This window comes from Rhinoraja longicauda, chromosome 26 (assembly GCF_053455715.1).
Source record: "Rhinoraja longicauda isolate Sanriku21f chromosome 26, sRhiLon1.1, whole genome shotgun sequence".
Lineage (NCBI taxonomy): Eukaryota > Metazoa > Chordata > Chondrichthyes > Rajiformes > Arhynchobatidae > Rhinoraja > Rhinoraja longicauda.
Genome location: NC_135978.1, coordinates 2,320,424 through 2,345,485, shown reverse-complemented (window position 1 = coordinate 2,345,485; position 25,062 = coordinate 2,320,424). Strand labels below are relative to the sequence as shown.

The window sequence follows — 25,062 nt, the reverse complement described above, 5'->3', positions numbered from 1 at the left end:
GTCACATCACACACCCCCACATCAACACACCCCCACATCCCCACATCAACACACCCCCACATCAACACACCCCCCCCACCCCCACACCCCCACATCAACACACCCCCCCACATCAACACACCCCCACATCCCCCCACCCCACACCCCCCACATCAACACACCCCCACACTCCCCACATCAACACACCCCCACATCCCCACACCCCCACACCGTCACATCAACACACCCCCACATCAACACACACCCCACATCCCCACTTCAACACACCCCCACATCAACACACCCCCCCACCCCACACCCCCACATCAACAACACCCCCACATCCCACATCAACACACCCCCACATCCCACACCCCCACACCGTCACATCAACACACCCCCACATCAACACACCCCCACATCCCCACATCAACACACCCCCACATCAACACACCCCCCCCACCCCACACCCCCACATCAAAACACCCCCACAACCCCACATCAACACACCCCCACATCCCCACATCAACACACCCCCACATCAACACACCCCCACACCCCCACATCAACACACCCCCACATCAACACACCCACATCCCCACATCAACACACCCCCACATCAACACACCCCCCACACCGTCACATCAACACACCCCCACACCCCCACATCAACACACCCCCACACCCCCACACCAACATACCCCCACATCAACACACCCCCACATCAACACACCCCCACACCCCCACATCAAACACACCCTCACATCAACACACCCCCCACATCAACACACCCCCACACCCCCACATCAACACACCCCCACATCCCCACATCAACACACCCCCACATCAACACACCCCCCACATCCCCACATCAACACACCCCCACATCAACACACCCCCACATCCCCACATCAACACACCCCCACACCGTCACATCAACACACCCCCACACCCCCACATCAACACACCCCCACACCCCCACACCCCCACACCCCCACATCAACACACCCCCACATCAACACACCCGCACATCAACACACCCTCACATCAACACACCCCCACATCAACACACCCCCACACCCCACACTCCCACATCAACACACCCCCACACCCCCACATCAACACACCCCCACACCCCCACACCCCCACATCAACACACCCCCACACCCCCACACCCCCACATCAACACACCCCCACACCCCCACACACCCCCACACCCCCACATCCCCACACCCCCACATCAACACACCCCACCCCACACACCCCCACACCCCCACCCCCCACACCCCCCCCCCACACCCCCACACCCCCACCCCCCCACCCCCACACACCCCCACACACCCCCACCCCCCCCACCCCCCCCACCCCCACACCCCCACATCAACACACCTCCACACCCCCACACCCCCACATCAACACACCCCCACACCCCCACACCCCCACATCAACACACCCCCACACCCCCACACACCCCCACACCCCCACACCCCCACATCAACACACCCCCACCCCACACACCCCACACCCCCACCCCCACACCCCCCCCCCCCCACACCCCCACACCCCCACCCCCCCACCCCCACACACCCCCACACACCCCCCCCACACCCCCACCCCCCCACCCCCCCCACCCCCACACCCCCACACACCCACACCCCCACACACCCCCACCCCCACATCCCCCCACCCCACACACCCCACACCCCCACATCAACACACCCCCACACCCCCACATCAACACACCCCCACACCCCCACACCCCCACATCCCCGCCGAAAGTCTATCTGTTCTCATGCCAAAAATGCTGGAGTAACTCAGCGGGTCAGGCAGCATCTCTGGAGAGAAGGAATGGGTGGCGTTTCGGGTCAAGACCCTTCTTCAGACCATCCTTCAATCATCTTTGGTTTAGTTACGTTTGGAGATACAGCGAGGAAACAGGCCCTTCGGCCCACTGAGTCCGTGCCGACCAGCGATCCCCACGCATTAACATTATTCCTACACACACTATGGACAATTTTACATTTACACCAAGCCAAGTAACCTTCAAACCTGTATGTCTTTGGAGTGTGGGACCCACACAGGTCACGGGGAGAACGTGCAAACTCCGTACAGACAGCGCCCGTGGTCAGGATTGAACCCGGGTCTCTGACGCTGTGAGGCAGCAACTCTACCGCTGCGCCACCGCGCCATTAATCTAATGGTGTTTTACTTCTGGTAATCAATGGGAAATTATCTCTGTATAAACTAGACAATAATTGCTGTGTAGTAATTAATCTTCCCTATTGAGATCCTCCTCATTAACACTGACCTGGTCACCTCTCGCCACCATTACTGGTCCCAACTATTCATTCACACACATCAAAACAAATCTCCACAGCTCCGTATGTAGGAAAGAAGAACCGAGGATCCGGCACGGGGGGGGGATACGGGGCGTGGGGATACGGGGGGGGGGGCGTGGTGATACGGGGGGGGCGTGGGGATACGGGGAGACTGGCGTGGGGATACGGGCGTGGAGATACGGGGGGGGGGCGTGGGGATACGGGGGGACCGGCATGGGGATACGGGGGGGGGCGTGGGGATACGGGGGGGGGCGTGGGGATACGGGGGGACCGGCTTGGGGATACGGGCGTGGGGATACGGGGGGGGGAATACGGGGGGGGGCGTGGGGATACGGGGGGACCGGCATGGGGATACGGGGGGGGCCTGAGGATACGGGGGGGGGGCGGGGGGATACGGGGGGGGGCTGGCATTCAGGGGCCGGCGTGGGGATACGGGGGGGGCGTGGGGATATGGGGGGGCGGCGTGGGGATACGGGAGGGACCGGCGTGGGGATACGGGGGGGGGGCGTGGGGATATGGGGGGGGCGTGGGGATACGGGGGGGGGTCTGGCATGCGGGGGCCGGCGTGGGGATTCCGGGGGGGGATACGGGGGGGGCATGGGGATCCGGGGGGGGGCGGGGGGATACGGGGGGGGGCTGGCATTCAGGGGCCGGCGTGGGGATACGGGGGGGCGTGGGGATATGGGGGGGCGGCGTGGGGATACTTTAGAACTTTGTCAGCGCCCTTTATGTGGCGACTACTTGCATACCTTGGCACGGCGGCGCAGCGGGTAGAGTTGCTGCCTCACAGCGCCAGAGGCCCAGGTTCGATACCGACTACGGGTGCTGTCTGTACGGAGTTTGTACGTTGGGGGACCGGCGTGGGGATACGGGGGGGGGGGGGGCGTGCGGATACGGGGGGGCATGGGGATACGGGGGGGACCGGCATGGGGATACGGGGGGGACCGGCGTGAGGATACGAGGGGACCGGCGTGGGGATACGGGGGGGACCGGCGTGGGGATACAGGGGGGGGGCGTGGGGATATGGGGGGGGGCGTGAGGATACAGGGGCGTGTAGGGATACAGGGGGGCGTGGGGATACGGGGGGGGCGTGGGGATACGGGGGGGGCGTGGGGATATGGGGGGGCGCGAGGATACAGGGGGGAGGGCGTGAGGATATGGGGGGAGCGTGGGGATATGGGGGGGGCGTGGGGATATGGGGGGGCGTGAGGATACAGGGGGGAGGGCGTTAGTATATGGGGGGGGCGTGGGGATACGGGGGGGCGTGAGGATACAGGGGGGCGTGGGGATACAGGGGGTCGTAGGGATACGGGGGGGGGCGTGGGGATATGGGGGAGCGTGGGGATAGGGGGGGGTTGGGGATACGGGGGGGGGCGTGGGGATACAGGGGGGGGCGTGGGGATACGGGTGGGGGCGTGGGGATACAGGGGGGGGCGTGGGGATACGGGGGGAGTTGGGGATACGGGGGGGGCGTGGGGATACGGGGGGGGCGTGGGGATACGGGAGGGGGCATGGGGATACAGGGGGGAGGCGTGGGGATACGGGGGGGGCGTGGGGATATGGGGGGGCGCGAGGATACAGGGGGGAGGGCGTGAGGATATGGGGGGAGCGTGGGGATATGGGGGGGCGTGGGGATATGGGGGGGCGTGAGGATACAGGGGGGAGGGCGTTAGGATATGGGGGGGCGTGGGGATACGGGGGGCGTGAGGATACAGGGGGGCGTGGGGATACAGGGGGTCGTAGGGATATGGGGGGGGCGTGGGGACATGGGGGAGCGTGGGGATAGGGGGGGGTTGGGGATACGGGGGGGGCGTGGGGATACAGAGGGGGGCCTGGGGATACGGGAGGGGGCGTGGGGATACAGGGGGGGGCGTGGGGATACGGGGGGAGTTGGGGATACGGGGGGGGGCGTGGGGATACGGGGGGGGGCGTGGGGATACGGGAGGGGGCATGGGGATACAGGGGGGAGGCGTGGGGATACGGGGGGGCGTAGGGATACAGGGGGGGCGTGGGGATACGGGGGAGCGTGGGGATATGGGGGGGGCGTGGGGATTGGGGGGGGGCGTGGGGATACGGGGAGCATGGGGATATGGGGGGGGCGTGGGCGTGGGGATACGGGGGGGGCGTGGGGATACAGGGGGGGCGTGGGGATATGGGGGGGGTGGGGATACACGGTGGAGCGTGGGGATATGGGGGGGGCGTGGGGATACGGGGGAGCGTGGGGATATGGGGGGGGCGTGGGGATACAGGGGGGGGCGTGGGGATATGGGGGGGCGTACGGATACGGGGGCGGGCGTGGGGATACGGGGGAGCGTGGGGATATGGGGGGGGCGTGGCGATACAGGGGGGGCGTGGGGATTTGGGGGGGGCGTGGGGATACGGGGGCGGGCGTGGGGATACGGGGGGGGGCGTGGGGATACAGGGGGGGGCGTGGGGATACGGGGGGGGCATGGGGATAAGGGGGGGGGCGTGGGGATATGGGGGGGGCGTGGGGATATGGGGGGGCGTGGGGATACAGGGGGGGGGGCGTGGGGATACGGGGGGCGTGGGGATACAGGGGGGGCTTGCATGCGGGGGCCGGCGTGGGGATACGGGGGGGTGTGGGGATACAGGGGGGGCTGGCATGCGGGGGCTGGCTTGGGGATACGGGGGAGGGATACGGGAGGGCGTGGGGATACGGGGGGGGCGGCCTGGGGATACTTTAGAACTTTGTCAGCGCCCTTTATGTGGCAACTATTTCCATACCTTGGCACGGTGGCGCAGCGGTAGAGTTGCTGCCTCACGGCGCCAGAGACCCGGGTTCCATCCTGACTATGGGCGCCGTCTCTACATAGTTTGTACGTTCTCCCCGTGACCTGCGTGGGTTTTCTCCGGGTGCTCCGGTTTCCTTCCACACCCCAAAGACGTGCAGGTTTGTAGGTAAAATTGTAAATTGTCCCTCGTGCGTGTAGGATAGTGTTAGTGTACGGGGATCGCTGGTCGGCACGGACTCGGTGGGCCGAAGGGCCTGTTTCCACCCTGTAGCTATAACTAATCCAAACTAGCTCAGTGGGTCAGGCAGCATCTGTGGAGAACATGAATAGGTGACGTTTCACAGAGTGCTGGAGTAACTCAGCGGGTCAGGCAGCATCTGTGGAGAACATGGATAGGTGTCGTTTTGGATCGTTACAGACAAAACAAGTTTCCCATTTCCACTTTTGAAAGTTAAGTGCCATCAGGCTTCTGGCAGTGTGCGTTAAGAGTGATGCATTCGACTATATAATGAAGTATAGAGACATCCATTTGTTTCCTTAATAATGATAAAGTCTTGATTTGAGTGTCGCCATTAGCTGAGCCGCAGTGCAGAAAACAGGTGCTTCACCAGATGGAGACGTAGGGGAAGGTGCCGTAGAAATCTCTGTCTCTGTGTTGTCTCAACGGTGTGCCAGGGACCCTGTGTCTTGGGCCAAACCTCAGGGCTTACAGTACACACATCACAGGGAGAGAAACACACACACCACCCACAGCTCACGCATGTCCAGCAACCCGAATGAATGATAAGAGTCACAGAGTGATACAGTGAGTAAAAACAGGCCCTTCCCCCCAGCTTACCCACACCGACCAACAATGTCCCAGCTACAGTAGTCCCACCTGCCTGCATTTAGCCCATATCCCTCTAAACCTGTCCTATCCATGTACCTGTCTAACTGTTTCTTAAACGCTGGGATAGTCCCAGCCTCAACTACCTCCTCTGGCAGCTCGTTCCATGCACCCACCACCCTTTGTGTGAAAATGTTACCCCTCAGATTCCTATTAAACCTATGTCCTCTGGTCCTCGATTCCCCTACTCTGGGCAAGACTCTGTGCGTCTACCCGATCTATTCCTCTCATGATTTTGTACACCTCTATAAGATCACCCCTCATCCTCCTGCGCTCTAAGGAATAGTCCCAGCCTGCTCAACCTCTCCCTGCAGCTCACACCCTCTAGTCCTGGCAACATCCTCGTAAATCTTCTCTGTACCCTCCCCAGCTTGACATCATCTTTCCTATAACATGGCGCCCAGAGCTGAACACAATACTCTAAAGGTTGTGCTGCAAAATCATCTCTTTGGTAAGAGAATTTATCATCTTTTTCTTTTTCTTTTATCCTATCCATAATTGTGCCAGACGCTGAAGATTACTGTTTGTTACTGGAAGGAGAAAATCCCTGGAACCTATGGGATTTCCAAGGGGTTCCCGTGCTTTATAAGGATAAACAATGATCCAGCTGTGCATGACTTCTTTGGACTTCCTTCCAACGAATACCCTGGATTGATGAAGGTTTGTATACATGTCGAGGAAGGAACTGCAGATGCTGGTTTACACTGAAGATAGACACAAAATGCTGGAGTAACTCAGCGGGTCAGGCAGCATCTCTGGAGAACATGGATAGGTGACGTTTCACAGAGTGCTGGAGTAACTCAGCGGTTTGTAGATTAATTGGCTCGGTATAAATGTAAAATTGTCCCGAGTGTGTGTAGGATAGTGTTACTGTGCGAGGATCGCTGGTTGGTGCGGACTCGGTGGGCCACAGGGCCTGTTTCCGCACTGTATCTCTAAACTAAACTAAAGTGTGTTTAAAGAATTTCACGTTGAGCGTGGTAAATTCCATTGAAAACCGTGGGCAATAGAGAGTTAAAGGCAGTGACTTCGAACAGACGATAGATGCCCAATGCTGGAGTAACTCAGCGGGACAGGCAGCATCTCTGGAGAAAAAGAATGGGTGACGTTTTTAGGTCGAGACCCTTCTTCAGACTGACTTTGAACACTCCTTCTACAGAAATTAATATTTAAATGCGATAAGAATGAGATGAAAGTTTCCAATTCTGCGCACACGTCCAAGAGTGTGGAATGAGATTGAGTTTGGAAGCCTGGAGACGTGTGGAGGTTGGGGTGGGACTGGGCTACAGGTTTCCCGTCCACAGTCAAAAACTAAATCATGGATAGGACAGGTTTGGAGGGATATGGGGAAAACGCAGGCAGGTTGGACTAGTGTAGCTGGGTCATATTGGCCGGTGTGGGCAAGTTGGGCCGAAGGGCCTGTTTCCATGCTGTATGATGTTCCATGTTCCATGCTGAGACTCTATGTCTTTCTGCGTTCTGCAGAGACCGTTCCCTCCGTAACTCTCTGGTCCACTCGTCCCTTCCTACCCAAACCACCCCATCCCCGGGCACTTTCTCCTGCAACCGCACGAGATGCAACACCTGTCCCTTTACTTCCCCCCTCAACTCCATCCAAGGACCCAAACAGTCTTTCCAGGTGAGACAGATGTTCACCTGCACCTCCTCCAACCTCATCTATTGCATCCGCTGCTCCAGATATCAGCTTATTTACATCGGCGAAACCAAGCGCAGGCTCGGCGATCGCTTCGCTCAACACCTGCGCTCGGTCCGCGTTAACCAACCTGATCTCCCGGTGGCTGAGCAACTCCCCCTCCCACACCCAGTCTGACCTTTCTGTCATGGGCCTCCTCCAGTGCCATAGTGAGGCCCACCGGAAATTGGAGGAACAGCACCTCATATTTCGCCTGGGCAGCTTGCAGCCCAGTGCTATGAACATCGACTTCTCCAACTTTAGATAGTTCCTCTGTCCCTCTCTTCCCCTCCCCCTTCCCAGTTCTCCCTCTATCTTCCTGTCTCCACCTATATCCTTCCTTTGTCCCGCCCCCCTGACATCAGTCTGAAGAAGGGTCTCGACCCGAAACGTCGCCCATTCCTTCTCTCCTGAGATGCTGCCTGACCTGCTGAGTTACTCCAGCATTTTGTGAATAAATACCTCCGATTTGTACCAGCATCTGCAGTTATTTTCTTATACTCTATGTCTCTACGACTGTTTCACTCTGAAAGGCAATAAATGTGATTGCTGGGGTACATAGAAGTGTCAGAGTACTCTGTACTTCCCTGCGAGCTTGGAATTAAGGTCTGCCGGGGACGATTAGCAGAGTGTGAAGGAAGCAGGCGATTAAATGCCACCTTGTCTGCCGGAAACGTGCCGAGACTCTCGTTCTGTACGAACGTCTTCCCTACACTGGTAGAGTGTGTGTAGGATAGTGTTAGTGTGCGGGGATCGCTGGTCGGCGCGGTCTCGGTGGGCCACAGGGCCTGTTTCCGCGCTGTATCTCTAAACTAAACTACGACGGAGGTGACTGGACAACAAGGTGCCCCAGGTGACAGAATGTTCAAATCCCTTTCATAAGAAGATAAAATCGTTGCTTCAAAGTAAATTGGCTTGTTATTGGTTATTTTTGTCACGTGCACCGAAATACAATGTTTTGCGTGTTATCCGGTCAAATCAAATCACACTGTACATGAGCACAATCCAACCACACACAGGTACAACAGGTGGTGCAAAGAGATATATACAGGAGTGCAGATCATAGCATTACCACAGCGTACCATTACAGTTCCAGAGAAAAAGTGCAAGGTCCACTATGTGGTAGGTTGGAAGATCTGGGGAGAAGGCAGTCGAAAGGGGTTGAGAGGGAGAGATAGATCAGCCATGATTGAATGGCAGAGAGGAGTTGATGGGCCGAATGGCCTAATTCTGCTCCTATCACTGATGAACTTATGTGAGCTTATGGAAGTAGTCTGAGAACAGTGGGGACGAAACTGTTCCTGAATCTGGTGGGACATCCTTTCTAGCTTTTGTATCTTCAGCCTGACTGGAGAGGGGAGAATGGCCTATTCCTGCTCCTATAACGTATGGAGATGTTCTATGTATGTACACACGTTGGCACCAAAGGTTTTGATCTAACCTCGTGTGTAAATGTGCTCTGGTTTCTAGGTGTGCTACCACAGTGGGAGTCTGGCTGATCCTGAGGAACGTGACATCACTTTTCAGCAGCCTTCCCAGGACGTGAAGCTTTTGAGAGACTTTCTATCGAGAGAGTTTCCTGGTCTGGACCCCAACCCTGCTGTGGTTGAAACCTGCATGTACACAGTGAAGTATCAGCCTCCATAATATCATGCTACATGTATCGTTCTACACCTGGCCAGAATGCCTTTCTTGTGTCGTAGCGGTAGAGTTGCTGCCTCACAGCAACAGAGACCCGAGTCCCATCCTGACCACGGGTACAGAGTTCTCCCCGTGACCTGCGTGGGTTTTCTCCGGGTGCTCTGGTTTTCTCCAAGACAGAGGCATAGATAGAGTGATACAGTGTTGAAACAGGCCCTTCGGCCCAACTTGCCCACACCGACCACCATGTCCTATCTACACTAGCCCCACCTGCCTGTGTTTGGTTCCTATCCCTCCAAACCCGTCCTATCCATGTACCTGTCTAACTGTTTCTTAAAATGTTGGGATAGTCCCAGCCTCAACCACCTCCTCTGGCAGCTTGTTCCATACTCCCACCACCCTTTGTATGAAATATGTACCCCTCAGGTTCCTATTAAATCTTTTTCCCTTCACCTTGAACCTATGTCCTCTGGTCCTCGATTCCCCTACTCTGGGCACGAGACTCTGTGCATCTACCCGATCTATTCCTCTCATGATTTTGTACACCTCTATAAGATCATCCCTCATCCCCCTGCACTCCATGGAATAGAGACCCAGCCTGCTCAACCTCTCCCTGTAGCTCACACCCTCTAGTCCTGGCAACATCCTCGTAAATCTTCTCTGAACCCTTTCAAGCTTGACAACATCTTTCCTATAACATGGTGCCTAGATCTTCGGTTTCCTCCCACACTCCAAAGACGTACAGGTTTGTAGGTTAATTGGCTTGGTATAAATGTAAGTGGTGTGTGTAGGATAGTGTTAGTGCGCGGGGATCGCTGGTCGGCGCGGACTCGGTGGGCCGAAGGGCCTGTTTCCGCGCTGTATCTCTAAACTAATATAAAATCTCCAGTAGACTTCGCTGCCTCTCTTTTAGAGTTTGAGGATCTATATTTCTTTGAATTGCCTCGGTAAGAATAATCCGTTATAAATATTAATGAATTTTGCAGAATCACTCTCTCAAGCCAACTTTCAGTGACATGGGCTGTTTTGAAGATTTCATCAAAGCTGTTTAAATTCTACCTCTGATTAAAATCAGCACATGAAATGTTGCCTGCATGAAATACCACTGACTGACATGAGGTTCAGTTTAGTTTAGTTTGGATATACAGCGCAGAAACAGGCCCTTCGTCCCACCGAGTCCGCGCCGACCAGCGATCCCCGACACTAACACCATCCTACACACACGAGGGGCAATCTACAATTTTACCGAAGTAAATTAACTTACAAACCTGCTCGTCTTTGGAGTGTGGGAGGAAACCGGAGCAAATCCACGCAGGTCACGGGGAGAACGTACAAACTCCGTACAGACGGCACCCATAGTCAGGATCGAACCCGGGTCTCGACCAGAAACGTCACCCATTCCTTCTCTCCCGAGATGCTGCCTGACCCGCTGAGTTACTCCGGCATTTTGTGTCTATCTTTGAACCTGCGTTTCATCGTTTGCATCTCGTGTCTTGCACGTTTGTCCAAGGTATAATTATTTGAGGCACTGACCTGACCTCATTCTCCCACCCTCATGTTTTATTTACACAAATAATGATCTGCCATTGCCTAAGGAGCAGTATCATATCCACTGGCCTCCCGAATGTTGCCACGGATATACTTCTGATGATAAAACCTCTCACCCCCTCACATAACGCTGCTGTGTGCTCACACTGTGTGCTGAGGCTCAAGATCAATTTCAAGATCAATTTATTGTCACATGCACCAATTAAGGTGCAGTGAGATTTGAGCTTCCACACAGCCAACTTAAGTGAAAAGCAACAAGACACACGGCCACTTAAAATAAAAGTTAACATAAACACCCACCACAGCGGATTCCACATTCCTCACTGCGATGGAAGGCAGTAAAGTCCAATAAAGTCCACCTTCCTCGTTTCCCCATACAGTCTTAGCTTTACTGTTGGTGATTATTCTTGTTATATTTTGATAAACATACTACAGAGTGAGTAAAAAGACTGTGATTTAGTCCTGAGGTTCTATTTATAAACGCTGAAGATAGAACAGGCCATTCGGCCCTCGGTGTCTGTGCTGAACCAAGGCCAACAAATCTGCCTGCACATAATCCCTGCCTCTATTCCCCGCCCATCTAAAAGCCTCCTCCACCACTATTGCATCTGCCTTTATATTTTGCCAGAATAATGCCCGGTTTATTTTCATTTCTATGAAGAGTGCAGGGAAACTTGATCAGAATTCTGGAGTATGTCTTCTAACGCTAATTTAAAAAGAAGTCCAACCCTGTATAGACACTAAATGCTAGAGTAACTCAGTGGGACGGGCAGCATCTCTGGAGAGGAGGAATGGGTGACGTTTTGGGTCGAGACCCTTCTTCAGTATTTTGTGTCTATCTTTGATTTAAACCAGCGTCTGCTGTTCCTTGCTACACATTACAATCCTGTCATTTGCTTCCACTGAAACAATAGTCATTATATTGATAGCACCACTGTGATAGTTGAATCAATGGCTTTACCTCATTTTTAACATCACATCAACTACCACAAGCAAGACACTGCAAAACAAAGATATATATTTAATTTGAGCAGCAGGGAATAGATTGGAACCCTCGCGAATAATAATGATCCCCAGAGCCACAGGTTCGTTGGTGAAGAAGAAAAACATGGTGATTATTTTTGTGGAGCTCACTGTGCTTTACTGCAAATGAGATGTTTCTTCCACGTTGTCACAGTTGAAACATTGCATGCCGAGCGACTTGTGCAGGACATGGATTGACAATCAATAAGATAATGACCACAGCACAGCTTCAGTGGGGGTGATGGAAGGAACACAATGGTCATACGGACCAGACTGAACATAAACATAGAAACGTAGACAATAGGCACAGGAGTAGACCATCCAGCCCTCCGAGCCAGCACCGCCATTCAATATGATCATGGCTGATCATCCACAATCAGCTCCCCGTTCCTGCTTTCTCCCCACATCCCTCGATTCCGTTTGCCCTAAGAGCTAGATCTAACTCTCTCTTGAAAACATCCAGTGAATTGGCCTCCACTGTCTTCTGTGGCAGAGAATTCCACAGATTCACAACTCTCTGGGTGAAGACGTACGTTTCTCCTCGTCTCAGTCCTAAATGGCCGACCCCTTATTCTTCAGTGTGGATGAGAGGTGACTATGAAACCTAAACTCTAAAGGCAGCGTTTTAAATGGAACAGGCGTTAGGCTGAGCTTCCAAATTAAGTGAGTGTGATGAGAGCAGGGCTCAGCATGGTTTACTGCCCATGGCTTTCTTTAAACTAATATATCATTACTGTTTGCCTTAGAAATATTTTTACTTGATTTTAAAAAGCAGCCTCGTAAAGGAAAATCATTGCCCTTGAATTATTGCTAGTCTACAAGGGGCTCAGCTGTAGAGTTGCTGCCTCACAGCGCCGTAGACCCAGGTTCCATCCTGACTACGGGCGCCGTCTGTACGGAGTTTGTACGTTCTCCCCGTGACCTGCGTGGGTTTTCTCCGAGATCTTCGGTTTCCTCCCACATTCTAAAGACGTGCAGGTTTGTAGGTTAATTGGCTGGGTAAATGTAAAAATTGTCCCTAGTGTGTGTAGGATAGTACTAGTGTGCTGGGATCACTGGTCGGTGCGGACTCAGTGGGCCGAAGGGCCTGTTTCCACGCTGTATCTCTAAACTAAACTAAGCTAAACCATCTGAGCCAGTTCCAGATGTGGTTGGGATGTGCTGCCTGAGCCAGATGTGGATGAGCTGTGCTGCCTGGTCATGGACAACACTATGACCCATATTATTAAATCAATCCTTCGTCACACTGAGAAGCTCTAAATATAACTTGATTGACTCAGATTTTCATGAATTAATGATTAATAAATCCTTTAAAATCCTCAGGCAATAGAATAATAGCATTGACATAAATACAAAAAAAATTCTTTTGAAATTTTAGCTTCATAGAATCCACCGCGGGGCGGCACGGTGGCGCAGCGGTAGAGTTGCTGCCTCACAGCGCCAGAGAACTAAGTTCGATCCCGACTACGGGCGCCGTCTGTACGGAGTTTATACGTTCTCCCCGCGACCTGCGTGGGTTTTCTCCGAGATCTTCGGTTTCCTCCCACACTCCAAAGACGTACAGGTTTGTAGGTTAATTGGCTTGGTATAACTGTAAATTGTCCTTAGTGTGTGTAGGATAGTGTTAGTGTGCGGGGTAGACACAAGATGCTGCAGTAACTCAGTCTGATGAGGTAAATCAGTCTGAAGAAGGGTCTCGACCCGAAATGCACCCATTCCTTCTCTCCGGAGATGTTGCCTGTCCCGCTGAGTTACTCCAGCATCTTGTGTCTACCTTCGATTTAAACCAGCATCTGCAGTTTTCTTTCCTTGTGTGCAGGGATCGCTGGTCGTTGTGGACTCGATGGGCCGAAGGGCCTGTTTCCACGCTGTATCTCTAAACTAATCTATAAACTCTCCTGAACCTCATGTTGGTTTATCTCAGCCCGCACGTACAACCTGCTTCTATTTGTCAGAAAACATTTTGGCCAAAGTTGGACTTACAGGAGAAATTACAGCAAATGTCAAGCCTTACACCTGGTAAATCATCCCTTTCTTTAACAGAATACTCCAGATAATGATTTCATTCTGGATCATCATCCCGATCACAAGAACATCATCATTGGGGCCGGATTCTCAGGTCAGTACCATTACACTAGTGATTTATCTCACGCAAAGGGTGGTGGGTGTATGGAACGAGCTGCCAGAGGAGGTAGTTGAGGCAGGGACTATCGCATTTTAGACAGGTACATGGATAGGATAGGTTTGGAGGGATAAGGGTGAGACTAGTATAGATGGGACATGTTGGCCGGTGTGGGCAAGTTGGGCCGAAGGGCCTGTTTCCACACTGTATCACTCTATAACTGATCAATCGATCTCTTCCAAGAGTGCTCGCTTTTTGATGTTTACTAAGGTGGAAAAGGTTAATTCCCTTACCGTTTAAATAATCTGTATCTATCAAAACAGAATGATATTGTTTATTGACACTCTTGCCAACCTTGCAAGAGTGTCAGGTTCCTAGAGGCATGCAGTGCAGAAATAGGCCCTTTGGCCCACACCGGCCAACATGTCCCATCTGCACTAGTCCCACCTGCCTGCATTTGGCCCATACCCCTCCAAACCTATCCTATCCACATACCTGTCTAAATGTTTCTTAAACATTGGGATAGTCCCTGCCTCAATTACCTCCTCTGGCAGCTCGTTCCATACACCCACCACCCTTTGTGTGAAAAAGTTACCCCTCAGATTTCTATATATACTAAATGATTTTTGTTTGAAGGTAGACACAAAATGCTGGAGTAACTCAGCGGGACAGGCAGCATCCAAGGAGTTACTGCAGCATTTGGTATCTACCTTCCATTTAAACCAGCATCTGCAGTTCTTTCCTACACACAAATGTTTTTTGTTGTTTATTATGGTTTTTACAGAGTATTATGTTAACATATCCATTGTGCTGCTGCAAGCAAGAATTTCATTGTTCCGTTCCAGGACGTATGATTATAAAGCACTTTTGATTTTTGTCCATAGTGACCAAAATATCTCATCAGAGCTAGCCCACCTGCCCACATTTGGCACACTTCCCTCTAAATCATTCCCATCTATGTAACCGCCCGAATGTCTTTTAAATGCTTTACATAGTCGCTGCCTCGACTAACTCCTCTGGCAGCTCGTTCCATACACCCACCACCCTCCGTGTGAAAAAGTTGCCCCTCGGGTTCCTATTAAAACTTTCTCCTCTGCTGTGGACAACCGGGAGAATAATGGGGTTCTTCCCAGAAGCTAAATAGGAGTAAATTTAGTTGAGATAGCTGTGGGAGTATGTGACAGGTAATCCATATTGCTGACTAACTGTTCCTGTTAGTCTAGTTTAGAGATACAGTGCGGAAGCAGGCCCTTCGGCCCATTGGGTCCGCGCCGACCAGCGATCCCCGCACACTAACACTATCCTATATCCACTAGGGACAGTTTTTACATTTTACCAAGCCAATTAACCTACAAACCTGCACGTCTTTGGAGTGTGGGAGGAAACCGAAGATCTCGGAGAAAACCCACGTAGGTCACGGGGAGAACGTACAAACTCCGTACAGACAGCGTCCGTAGTCGGGATGGAACCCGGGTCTCCGGCGCTGCATTCGCTGTAAGGCGGCAACTCTACCGCTGCGCCACCGTGACCGCCCTAAACTTACTTTAACTTGCTTTTCATAAGTTCATATGTTGTAGGGCAAAAGTAGGCCATTCAGCCCATCTACTCTCCCTTTCAACCGTGGCTGATCTGTCTCTCCCTTTCAATCCCATTCTGCTGCCTTTTTCCGCCTTTGTTCTCCAAACTAAACTAAACTCTTGCAGAAACATATACAATAGGTGCAGGAGGAGGCCATTCGGCCCTTCGAGCCAGCACCGCCATTCAATGTGATCATGGCTGATCATTCTCAATCAGTACCCCGTTCCTGCCTTCTCCCCATACCCCCTGACTCCGCTATCATTAAGAGCTCTATCCAGCTCTCTCTTGAATGCATTCAGAGAATTGGTCTCCACAGATTCCACAGATTCACAACTCTCTGACTGAAAAATGTTTTCCTCATCTCAGTTCTAAATGGCCGACCCCTTATTCTTAAACTGTGACCCCCTAGTTCCGAACTCCCCCAACATCGGGAACATTTTTCCTGCATCTCGCCTGTCCAATCCCTTAAGAATGTTGTATGTTTCTATAAGATCCCCTCTCATCCTTCCAAATTCCAGTGAATACAAGCCCATTCGATCCAGTCTTTCATCATATGTCATTCCCGCCATCCTGGGAATTAACCTGGTGAACCTAGGCTGCATTCCCTCAATAGCAAGAATATCCTTCCTCAAATTAGGAGACCAAAATTGCACACAATACTCCAGGTGTGGACTCACCAGGGTCCTGTACAACTGCAGTAGGATCTCCCTGCTCCTAAACTTAAATCCTCTTGCCATGAAGGCCAACATGCCATTAATGCTTTCTTTCTTTCTTTCACTGCCTGCTGTACCTGCATGACAATAGACAATAGGTGCAGGAATAGGCCATTCGGCCCTTCGAGCCAGCACCACCATTCAATGTGATCATGGCTGATCATTCTCAATCAGTACCCCGTTCCTGCCTTCTCCCCATACCTCCTGACTCCGCTATCATTAAGAGCTCTATCTAACTCTCTTGAAAGCATCCAGAGAATCGGCCTCCACTGCCTTTTGAGGCAGAGAATTCCACAGATTCACAACTCTCTGAGTGAAAAAGTTGTTCCTCATCTCAGTTCTAAATAGGCTACCCCTTATTCTTAAACTGTGGCTTACTTTCAGTGACTGATGTGCAAGGAAAGTAAATATAGCTACAGTATTTTTGGTACCTTTGTAACGTTAATGTTACCTTCTTTTAACGTTAGATGGAGTGGCCCTCCATGTTCTACACAAGCCAGCTACAGCAAGCGACTAAAGTTTTGTAATTTATCGTTCCTTCCTGTAGTTCAGTTATAATTTGTTGGCACGTCAGGGCAAATAAAGAACTAGCCCCCAAGACACAAATCCAATCTGCAGCCAATTTATAATTTAAATAAAAATAAAACCATCATGAATGTAAAAAATCAACTTCAGACTGAACACTTCCCTTCTAGGCTGTTGCTGTATGTATACCAATTACATACAACGGCAATTTTGTCCGGCACAACTTCTTTTTTAACAATTTATTTTCTAGCTTGCTGACCAGCCAACTCTAATGGATTTATAAATTACATCGCAATGGGAAATAACAAATGATCGTTCAAGACATTGTGACCATTTCTTTGACAAATTTTATAGGCACTTAAAGAGCAGCCATAAATTTCATTCCAATGAGACATTTCGGGTGTAATTGAGAAGAACAAGCCATTTCCATCTGTACCGTGGCTTATATCTTGGTGGTTTCACATTATCCCCCCTAACCACTGAAGAAGGGTCTTGACCCAAATCGTCACCAAGTCCTTCTCTCCAGAGATGCTGACGCTGCCTGACCCGCTGAGTTACTCCGGCATTTTGTGTCTATCTTCAGTTTAAACCAGCATCTGCAGTTCCTCCGTACACATTGGAACAGACCAGATGTCCTGCAGCTTAAACATAGAACAATGTAGTAAAGTATGAAGGAACTGCAGGTGCTGGTATCAACCGAAAACAGACACAAAATGTTGGAGTAACTGAGCGGGTCAGACAGCATCTCTGGAGAGAAGGAATGGGTGGCGTTTCGGGTCGAGACCCTTCTTCAGACTGAAGAGATGCAAAAAGATAATGATGACACATCAATGTATCAGAGGTAGAGGCCCTTCGGCCCACAATATCTGTGCTGAACATGAAGCAAAGTTAGACCTCGGTACACGTGACAATAAACCACATTAACCAGGGGTTGGACAGAAGGTCTCGCTCGGCACAGCCGAGAGTCAGCAGCATCTTCTGCTGCACCTTGGGTAGTTCATCCTTGACAAGAAACATTCAGCCAACACCCACTCTGCCCTTTAAGGTCAAGTTAACAGGCTCCTTGTCATTATTTGAAGACACTTGTTTTGTCTTGGACATTCGTAAAGATAGAACATCGAGCCGTACAGCTCAGGAACAGGCCTTTCGGCCCCCGAGTTAAACTGTTCCCACCTGTCTGCACGTGATCTGTATCCGCCCATTCCCCGCACTACCATGTGCCTATCTACAAGCCAACAAGTCCACACCGACCAACGGTCACCCCGTACACTAGCACTATCCCACACGTGATGGACAGTTTATAATTTACAGAATAGACAATAGACAATAGGTGCAGGAGGAGGCCATTAGGCCCTTCGAGCCAGCACCGCCATTCAATGTGATCATGGCTGATCATTCACAATCAGTACCCCGTTCCTGCCTTCTCCCCATACCCCCTGACTCCGCTATCCTTAAGAGCTCTATCTAGCTCTCTCTTGAATGCATTCAGAGAATTGGCCTCCACTGCCTTCTGAGGCAGAGAATTCCACAGATTCACAACTCTCTGACTGAATTTTTTTTTTCCTCAACTCCGTTCTAAATGGCCTACCTCTTATTCTTAAACTGTGGCCCCTTGTTCTGGACTCCCCCAACATTGGGAACATGTTTCCTGCCTCTAACGTGTCCAACCCCTTAATAATCTTATACGATTCGATAAGATCTCCAATAAGAAGCCAATTAACCAACAAACAGGTGCGACATTGGAGTGTGGGGCAACTCAGGTTTGATCCTGACTACGGGTGCTGTCTGTACGGAGTTTTGTATGTTCTCACTGTGACCGCGTGGGTTTTCTCCGGGTGCTCCGGTTTCATCCCACACTCCAAAGACGCGCAGGTTTGTAGGCTAATTGGCTTTGGTAAAATTGTAAAAATGGTCCATCGCGTGTAGGATAGAACTAGTGTTAGGGTGACACAACAGGGACAACACTGGTGGACAGCAGGGGCTCAGTGGGCTGAAGGGCCTGTTTCCGCACTGGTATCTATAAAGTCTAAAGACTACCATCCCCCAGTTGACTTAATTTAGCTTTAGTTTAGAGATACAGCATGGAAACAGGCCCTTCGGCCGACCGAGTCCACACCAATCAGCAATCCCCGCACACTGTAACACTATCCTACACACACACACACACACACACACACACACACACACACACACACGGGACAATTTAGAGAAATCCTGCTATAAATTCCACTAAGTATCTTGTGCCGACCAGCTCAGCTGCAGAGAGAATGCAAATGCTTCCAAACAACGATGTTTAGACCCACTTACCAAGTCTGCCTTCTCCCACGTGACCTCAATACCCGTCGGATCTGCCTTCAGACTGACAGAAGACGGGTTTTACAAAATATTCCTTGTTAGTCCTGATTCAGAATATTTTCTTTCAATGTTCTGGCTGTCCTGTCAAAATATTTGAACATTAGTAAACAGTTCTGGCATGAAACCCCTTTTGTATGTGATCGTGAACATGAACAGGCACAGACAGACAAACAGATACGTTACTGAGCTCTCTCCTGGCAGGCTGTGTCTGACTTGTGATGAGAACAGAATAACCAAAGAGAAATGTGCAGCCCTCACACACAATGAGTGCACACCCAGGCTGAGCCTAGTCTCGTGTGTAGGGAGGAACTGCAGATGCTGGTTTAAACCAAAGATAGACACAAAAAGCTGGAGTAATTCAGCGAGACAGGCAGCATCTCTGGAGAGAAGGAATGAGCGACATTTCGGGTCAAATCTGAAGAAGGGTCTAGATGCGGGAAGATTGTTCCCGATGTTGGGGAAGTCCAGAACAAGGGGTCACAGTTTAAGGATAAGGGGGAAGTCTTTTAGGACCGAGATGAGAAAACATTTCTTCACACAGAGAGTGGTGAGTCTGTGGAATTCTCTGCCACAGAAGGTAGTTGAGGCCAGTTCATTGGCTATATTTAAGAGGGAGTTAGATGTGGCCCTTGTGGCTAAAGGGATCAGGGGGTATGGAGAGAAGGCAGGTACGGGATACTGAGTTGGATGATCGGCCATGATCATATTGAATGGCGGTGCAGGCTCGAAGGGCCGAATGGCCTCCTCCTGCACCTATTTTCTATGTTTCTATGTGTCTATCTTTAGTTTAGTTTAGTTTAGAGATACAGCGCGGAAACAGGCCCTTCGGCCCACCGGGTCCGCGCCGACCAGCGATCCCCGCATACACTAACACCATCCTACACACACGAGGTACCATTTACATTTACACTGAGCCAATTTACCTACACACCTGCACGTCTTTGGAGTGTGGGAGGAAACCGGAGATCTCGGGGGAAACGCACGCGGGTCACGGGGACAACGTACAAACTGAACCATCTGAGTAATAGGAGCACATCCAAGCTTAGTCTCGCCTTATTTAGTTTATTGTCACGTGTACCGAGGTACAGTGAATAGCTTTTGTTGTTGCGTGCTGACCAGTCAACGGAAAGACAATATACGATTACAGTCGAGCCGTCCACAGTGTACAGATACATGATAAGGGAATAACGTTTAGTGCGAGGTAAAGCCCAGTGCAGAAGTGTAAAAACGCACACCTCCAGATTCAGGGACAGTTTCTTCCCGGCTGTTATCAGGCAACTGAACCATCCTACCACAACCAGAGAGCGGTCCTGAACTACCATCTACCTCATTGGAGACCCTCGGATCGGGCTTTACTGGACTTTATCTTGCACTAAGCGTAGTTCACATTATTCCCTTTATCGCGTATCTGTTCACTGTGGACGGCTCGATTGTAATTCAAGAGAGAGCTAGATAGAGCTCTTAAGGATAGCGGAGTCAGGGGGTACGGGGAGAAAGCAGGAACGGGGTACTGATTTAGAATGATCAGCCATGATCACATTGAATGGCAGTGTTGGCTCGAAGGGCCGAATGGCCTACTCCTGCACCTATTGTCTATTGTCTATTGTTTATTAAGAGGAGCATCGTCAGAGCAAGAAATGCTGCTGTGGAATTAAGACTTAAAAGAGTGGAATAATTGTAAAGAATGAGAACAGACCCTCTTCTGGAACCAACACACAGAGTTGCCTGTCTACATCACCATGGTGCATGAATATACATGAAGCCTGATATAGTAACGTGATTAGACGCCTCATTCTGTTGATGACACTTCACTCATACAGTCTGTGACACAATGCCTGACAAATATCATTCTATTTAAAACCAATTACATACTAAATCTGTGTCCTTTCCCTGTCCTGCAAAGTGCACCTTCACTGGAAGTTGCTCAGATTGTATAATTTGTTATCTATATCTTAGATTTTTTTTAGATTTTAGATTTAGAGATACAGGGCGGAAACAGGCCCTTCGGCCCACCGGGTCCGCGCCGCCCAGCGATCCCCGCGCACTAACACTATCCTACACCCACTAGGGACAATTTTTACATTTGCCCGGCCAATTAACCTACAAACCTGCACGTCTTTGGAGTGTGGGAGGAAACCGAAGATCTCGGAGAAAACCCACGCAGGTCACGGGGAGAACGTACAAACTCCGTACAGACGGCGCCCGTAGTCAGGATGGAACCTGAGTCTCCGGCGCTGCATTCGCTGTAAGGCAGCAACTCTACCGCTGCGCCACCGTGCCGCCCTGCATTTGGTATAAATAGATTAGCACGGTGGCGCAGAGGCTGAGTTGCTGCCTTACAACGCCAAAGACCCGGGTTCGATCCTGACTTTGGGTGCTGTCTGTATGGAGTTTGTATGTTCTCCGCGTGACATGCGTGGCTTTTCTCCGGGATCTCCGGTTTACTCACACACTCCAAAGACGCGGGTCGATTAGCTTGGTGTCAATGCAAAATTGTCCCCAGTGTGTGTAGGATAATGTTAGTGTGCGGGGATTGTTGGTCGGCACGGACTCGGTGGGCCGAAGGGCCTGTTTCCGTGATGTATCTCTAAACTAAACTAAACTTGACTAAAAACTAAAAGTCAATATTATACTCACGCTTGACCAAGCAAAGTATTTTTAAATCTCTACAACATGTGTGGAAACCTGATGTTAATATGCGGGGATCGCTGGTCAATTCTGGCCCATCAATTGAGAACTTGATGGGCAGAAGGGCCCGTTTCCGCACTGTATCTCAAAACTAAACTAAACTAAAACTAAACAAAGCAGTACCAGGGCTTTTGTTTGTAGATGCAAAGGTGCCGATCCTCACTGTTAGTGTGGATCATTGTCCTATAAGATGCTTAAGTTCATAAGTCATCGGGGGCAGAAGTAGGAAGGAGATGAGGAGGAGGAATGTCTTTAGTCAGAGGGTGGTGAATCTTTGCCACAGACGGCTGTGGAGGCCAGAACAATGGATATCATTGAGGCGAGGATTGAACGGTGGAGTAGACGATGGGCCGAATGGCCTTGAACATCTGACAGACCAAGTCAGAGCACAATCCTCATCATTTACTTGGTATGGGACAGCTTTATCGGGTGAAATGGTCAGTTGGCTTAAATGAAGTGAACAAGACCAACGTAGGAAGAAAATGTTTGTTTTTAATATTTACTCTTAATAATCCCTGGAATGGCAGAGGTACATTATATTTAGCGGCCCCAGAATTTGAAAATGAGTTCATAATATTTAGCAGTGTAGGAAAATAACTGCAGATGCTGGTACAAATCGAAGGTATTTATTCACTAAATGCTGGAGTAACTCAGCAGGTCAGGCAGCATCTCAGGAGAGAGGGAATGGGTGACATTTTTTCAGTCTGAGGAAGGGTCTCGACCCAAAACGTCACCCATTCCCTCCCTCCTAGATACTGCCTGACCTGCTGAGTTACTCCAGCATTTTGTGATACATTATATTTAGCAGCTTTATAATTTTTTCTTCTGGGTCTCATTTTATATTTTTAGGTCATGGTTTCAAGCTTGCTCCGGTGGTCGGGAAAATCCTTTCGGAACTTTGCCTTGGAGAGAAACCATCGTATGATCTTTCCCCTTTCAAAATCTGTCGCTTTGGCTTAAAGTCCCTGCTCTAAAGCAGAGGGGAAAGATTGGCAGAATAATGAATTCACGTTAATAATTCACGTGGGAAAATTGTTTAATCGTTTAATCAAGATAACGGCGCTAAGTAAATGTTCCTGGCTCGGTGAAATCAAGGGCTTTGTGTGATTTTTGTTTTTGAATAAACTGCCGGGAGAGAATTAAGTTATATTTTAAAGGGTGGGGTTTAGCCACCGTTCTAAATGAGTAAACACAAAGCACTCCTGTATTGGTCTTTTGTAGGTTTTATTATGGTCTTGAATGTATTCGCATCTATAAGATCACCCCTCATCCTCCTGCACTCCATGGAATAAAGTCCTGGCCTGTCACAGCCTCCCTGTGGTTTAGACCCTTGAGTCCTGGCAACATCCTTGCACGTAAATCCTCTCTGTGTGCTTTCCTGCCTGGCCCCATCTTGCCCGTTAGCAGGGTGACCCGAACCTGAAGCCAATATTCTTGTTGCAGTCTCACCAACAGCCATGACACACGCAGGTTGCTCAATGATGTCCACACGTCCCAGCTCGTAGTGAGAGGAGAACGGTGGAGGCAGACAGAGCAGTCCACACTAACCACAGAAACACTGAGGAGATCCCACCTCATCCTCCTGCACTCCAAGGAATAAAGTCCCAGCCTGCCACCGACTCCCTGTAGTTTAGACCCTTGATACTTCATTGGTGCAGTGAGATTCTTTGCTTGCACACGCTACATGTATGCAAGTAAAGGGTGCCGACAAAGTTGCAAATCTATTCAATATAGTCCTTCTTCCTTCACCCTTCTCCCCACATCCCCACACTAGGTCCCTCCTTGTACCGGGCCCTGGTGAGACCGCACCTGGAGTACTGTGTGCAGTTGTACCGGGCCCTGGTGAGACCGCACCTGGAGTACTGTGTGCAGTTTTGGTCTCCAAATTTGAGGAAGGATATTCTTGCTATGGAGGGCGTGCAGCGTAGGTTCACTAGGTTAATTCCCGGAATGGCGGGACTGTCGTATGTTGAAAGGCTGGAGCGATTGGGCTTGTATACACTGGAATTTAGAAGGATGAGGGGGGATCTTATTGAAACATATAAGATAATTAGGGGATTGGACACATCAGAGGCAGGAAACATGTTCCCAATGTTGGGGGAGTCCAGAACAAGGGGCCACAGTTTAAGAATAAGGGGTAGGCCATTTAGAACGGAGATGAGGAAGAACTTTTTCAGTCAGAGAGTGGTGAAGGTGTGGAATTCTCTGCCTCAGAAGGCAGTGGAGGCCAGTTCGTTGGATGCTTTCAAGAGAGAGCTGGTTAGAGCTCTTAAGGATAGCGGAGTGAGGGGGTATGGGGAGAAGGCAGGAACGGGGTACTGATTGAGAGTGATCAGCCATGATCGCATTGAATGGCGGTGCTGGCTCGAAGGGCTGAATGGCCTACTCCTGCCCCTATTGTCTATTGTCTATTGCTCTGACAGCCGGCACTCTGGCTCGCCGACGACCGTGTCTACTCTGGCGTTCTCTTTGTTCACCTCAGAGAGCTGGCAGCATTCTTGGTTCTTGGTCTTCACTGGGAACAAATGAGGATGTTTACTAATACCATGATAGACACAAAGTGCTGGAGTAACTCAGCAGGTCAGGCAGCATCTCTGGAGAGAAGGAATGGGTGACGTTTCGGGTCGAGACCCTTCTTCAGGCTTCATTACATGTTTTTAATATGACTCTCCTTCTGATTAACTTTACTGTTTGCTTGGCTCCTTGTCACCTTCCCCTCACCCAAAAATGAACCATTCTACATTTCCTTATCCACATCTGCTTTGATCTGTCGTTTTCACACCCTAGCCTCTTAATATCTTTGTGTCTCCCCTCTCCCCTGACTCTCAATCTGAAGAAGGGTCTCGACCCGAAACATCACCCATTCCTTCTCTCCAGAGATGCTGCCTGTCCCGCTGAGTTACTCCAGCACTTTGTGTCTGTCTTCGGTGTAAACCAGCATCTGCAATTCCTTCCCACACATCATATGTTCTGATCTTCTGTAGAATATTTTGTTGGCCATGCAATGTGTACCATTGTGATGGGCTACAGATGCTGGACACTTCACACCCCCTCCACCCGCCTCCCTCCCTCCCTCCAGCTTCACATTTCACTCCTCCCCTTCTCTCCCTATCTGACCCCCTTTTGTCCCCTTCTCACCTCCACCCATCTGTCAATCCTCCCCTCACCTGTATCCACCTATCACTTGCCAGGCTTTGTCCTGCCCCCCCCCACCTCTTT

The 25,062-nt window shown here is 50.9% G+C and overlaps 1 protein-coding gene across 1 annotated transcript in view; it reads left to right on the top strand.

Annotated features, from left to right (window-relative positions):
- pipox (pipecolic acid oxidase) overlaps window positions 1-24,013 on the top strand; it is a 38,271-nt gene extending 14,258 nt beyond the window's left edge. Inside the window, exons 5-8 of the mRNA XM_078422808.1 lie at window positions 6,465-6,617; window positions 9,121-9,276; window positions 13,906-13,981; window positions 22,693-24,013. Coding sequence (XP_078278934.1) covers window positions 6,465-6,617; window positions 9,121-9,276; window positions 13,906-13,981; window positions 22,693-22,817 — 510 coding nt within the window. The 3' untranslated portion in view covers window positions 22,818-24,013. The remainder of the gene's footprint in view (window positions 1-6,464; window positions 6,618-9,120; window positions 9,277-13,905; window positions 13,982-22,692) is intronic.
- The last annotated feature ends 1,049 nt before the right edge of the window (window positions 24,014-25,062 follow it).